Consider the following 3381-nt stretch of genomic DNA (forward strand, 5'->3'; position numbering starts at 1 on the left):
TTCAGTTACAACTAAACATAATTTCACTGGATAGTGAAAAAGAATTTCTAGTATAGATGCTTCATCCCATGACATTTTAGAGGGCTGTGTAAATAGAAGTGCCTATCTGAAAACAGAAAAATCCATTCACAAACATTTATTTTATAATGAAAACTGATAGGAGCTGTTGCCATCTCCCTCATAGTAAATATAGAGAAAGAGATACCAATGTAACAGGTTCATGGATTTGGGGAACAATCCAAGTCGTGTGAAATTCCTCAGTCTCTGGCAAAGGAAGAAAAAAATCTCATCTAATTGTTGTCCTTTTAAATGCAAAACAGCTGCTGCCTACTGGCACTGCCTGAATGCCTTCATACTTGACCACATGACAGCAGAATTCCATCCTTTAGTTTCCTATGGTTGCATATTATTACATTAATAATGGCTGTTAATAAGTGTCTGATTATCAGTGCTGTTGAGGAAAGGAGAGATTTTACTTTTTCTAATGCCTTCTCCATGAGCCTCAGTTGCGCAGAATCTTGCTAGTATACTATTCACCCTGGGCTGATTTCCTTTTTCCCCTGAGCATAAGGGAGTGAAAGCAACCTGGCATCATAGTACTGTGGGATGGCTCTGCAGATGATTCTGTTGTACTGTGTTGGACACGCTTGTTGAGATATGTAGTTCCTGGAAGAATTACCTCTGGGAATATAGACACAGATGAATGTTGTCTAAGGACAACCACATTAGTCTTTCTAGTGCTGCATTGCCTTCCCTTTCCCAGCAGCTCTTTTCATTCTGTTCTGGAAATCCTATTGAACTCCAGTATGGCACGGCAGTATATAGGCTCTGTGGACAGCAACAACTTGCACCTCTTCCTCACTCTACTTAAAGTACCCAACTTTCCCCTACTCTAATCAGCACTATCTGTGTTTTTTCGATCTATTCTTATTTGAGCAGAAAAGCACTGAAGCCAACCTACAATTAATCATCAAAGAGGAAGAGCATCGTGGCTAAACAGATTGGAAACTTTGGTGGTCAGGGATTTTAGCTGCATCTGTGGCTGTTACAGCTCAGTACATTACAACCCTGGTACAAATGTATTTCAGATGAGTTTCAGCCTTCCTTTTGCCAACAGGAAAATGGTAATCAATAATGTTGACTTTTAATTCTTCTTGCTCTTAGCATTATACAACCACTTGCAACCTTATTTATTTAGGCAATAAGGCCTTTAAGGGACTTTGATCAGCTTGGCTAAAGTTTCTTCAAAGATTAACTGACGTTCTTTAAAAGTACATCAGTTTCCTCTTAAGCAGGTATTTACTTACCACGTAACTGGGTGTCGAGTGCTGTGTAGTTATAAAGTTTGCCGGGCTCAGCTGTAGATTTCCTTAAGACATACTGCTGACATCACTGAGTCTCCTCTCAGACTTTTTTTTCTCTTTCTTTCCCCCTCCCTCCCTCCCTCTCCTCCCTCTCTCTCTCCAGTCTCTTTATTCAGGTAATTTCAACTCAGACTTATTCCAACTTGTTTTTGACTGACAGTGAGGGAAGGGAGACTCTGATGGTGTTTTGATTTTTTTTTTTAAATTTTTTTTTAAACTGTACACACATGCTTTATTGAAAAGACATCCAACCTTTTATAAAAAAGATTGTTTGACTTGTCATGACGATAACATCTAGTAAGGAATCTGAACATTGCTCTTTTACAGGTAAGAGGTATTTGTCAAAAATGCATACATGCTTAACTCTACTATGGATACTGTCTGGAAATGAAAGCTAATGAGTAGGTTATTTTTCTATTTCTTGTTATATTTATTTCAGAATTTAGAAACTGTCTGTAGAAGAAAAATCTGTTTACAAGCTTATATCTTCTTGTGAACTTGGAGATACAGCAGTTTAGCAATGATACAGTAAAAGCTATCTTGGTTTGGTCTTTCCACTAGTGCAAGCTCCTGAATGTAAGGTTTGTAATGCATATGACTGATATTTTTGTGTGTTGGGCAGGGGGGCTGGATCTAACTTTGTAAATATTCGCCTGTCAGATACTTTTTCTTAAAGAAATACACAGCACTTTGGGGGCTTTTTTGTATGTTTTGAATGTCTTTCAGCCAGTTCTTGTTTCTTTTTCTGTGCAGAAATCAGTTTTAGTTAACATGCTAGGAAAACTTGCCTAGAACTTTATCCAGTCCACGTTACCTATCTGTATAAGAAAAGATTATGTAAGTTTTCAGTGGTAGCTACAAGGAATGTAAACATGTCTCAGTTGGAGAACATCATGCATTTTCTTCCAAATTTTGCATGTGTCTTCACATTACTGCATTATTGTTTACAACAGGTTTGGCTTATCCTCAGTAATCAGAGTCCGAGCCCGTGCTGAAAACTCCCCTCTACTTCAGTATAGCTTGTTTTTGCTTCCTTTTTATTTTCTCATAGAGATCATGCTTTAAAGAGATTTACAGATAAGTTCCTTTTTTTCTCCATGATGTGCTGACTGCAAAAAGGAACAAAGCTGGTTTTCCTTTGTGAACCAGGAGGATTTATATTACTTTTCAACTAAACTTGTTTCCACACTTGCCTTTAGCTGTCCTGCAGTTAAAGGCATTGTTAGGATCTTTCTGATTACAGTGTCTGAGTACCTGTCTGCCAAACCTTTTGTCTGTATTTCCCTGTGATATTGTTAGCTGTGATTTCTTCTCTCAAAATTAGAAGGAAAAGGGGAAAACTTGCTACTACAGATAAGTCTTCTTTATATCCTTTGTTGTAAAATGTCACTATGCTCTCTGCATTCTCTAGTAATCAGCTTATAGAAGGGGGGAAGCAAGCCTGGAATGTAACTTAGTGCAGCTGGTTATACAGTACAAACTGGCATTGCTTTTGTAAAGCCGAGTGTAGTCGAGACCAAAAACTTCCCCAAGAATTTCATCCTGGTAAATGAGGCATGGCCTAGAGACAAAAACAGCAGCAGATGACTTGGGCTTCAGTCTTCCAGCATACATACAATAATACTTCAATCCTGTTACTTTTTATAGAGTTTCAAATGAAAACAAATAGTTCATTTTTACCCTGGCTCCTCATGCAATGAAACAAACAAGTCATCAACACACAGCCCTGATTTGAGCTGAAATTTCTGTTTGTCCAGATTTCGCTAAAGAAGTCTGGAATATTATTCTCTCCTCCTCCTAAGACACATGGTTACATGGACAGGCTGTGTGCTTTGGGAACAGGTAGAAACCAAAGCTGTGAAGTACCAGATGGTACTCTTGTGAGGGGCCAAGAAAAACAGAAACTTAACTGTTTTGCATGCTGAACCTCAGAACATTTTTGAAATAAACTTTGATTCAGTTTGCTTCCAGGAAAACCAAAGCTAATTACAAGATGATATTTTTCTTTCTTTTTTCT

General features: G+C 38.0%; 1 protein-coding gene across 3 annotated transcripts in view; it reads left to right on the top strand.

Annotated features, from left to right (window-relative positions):
• The first annotated feature begins 1345 nt into the window (after positions 1–1345).
• The window catches only part of KCNJ15 (potassium inwardly rectifying channel subfamily J member 15), a 24616-nt gene continuing 22580 nt past the window's right edge, over positions 1346–3381 (top strand). The window contains exon 1 of one of the 3 annotated variants that reach the window (XM_019620863.2): positions 1346–1691. Coding sequence is in view for 1 of the 3 variants with exons in the window: in XM_010723557.3 (XP_010721859.1) it covers positions 1752–1765 (14 nt within the window). In the remaining 2 variants the exon portion in view is untranslated. Of the gene's footprint in view, positions 1692–1736; positions 1766–3381 lie in introns of those variants that run through there. The other 2 variants (XM_010723564.3, XM_010723557.3) reach the window with 2 other exon arrangements.

This window comes from Meleagris gallopavo, chromosome 1 (assembly GCF_000146605.3).
Source record: "Meleagris gallopavo isolate NT-WF06-2002-E0010 breed Aviagen turkey brand Nicholas breeding stock chromosome 1, Turkey_5.1, whole genome shotgun sequence".
Lineage (NCBI taxonomy): Eukaryota > Metazoa > Chordata > Aves > Galliformes > Phasianidae > Meleagris > Meleagris gallopavo.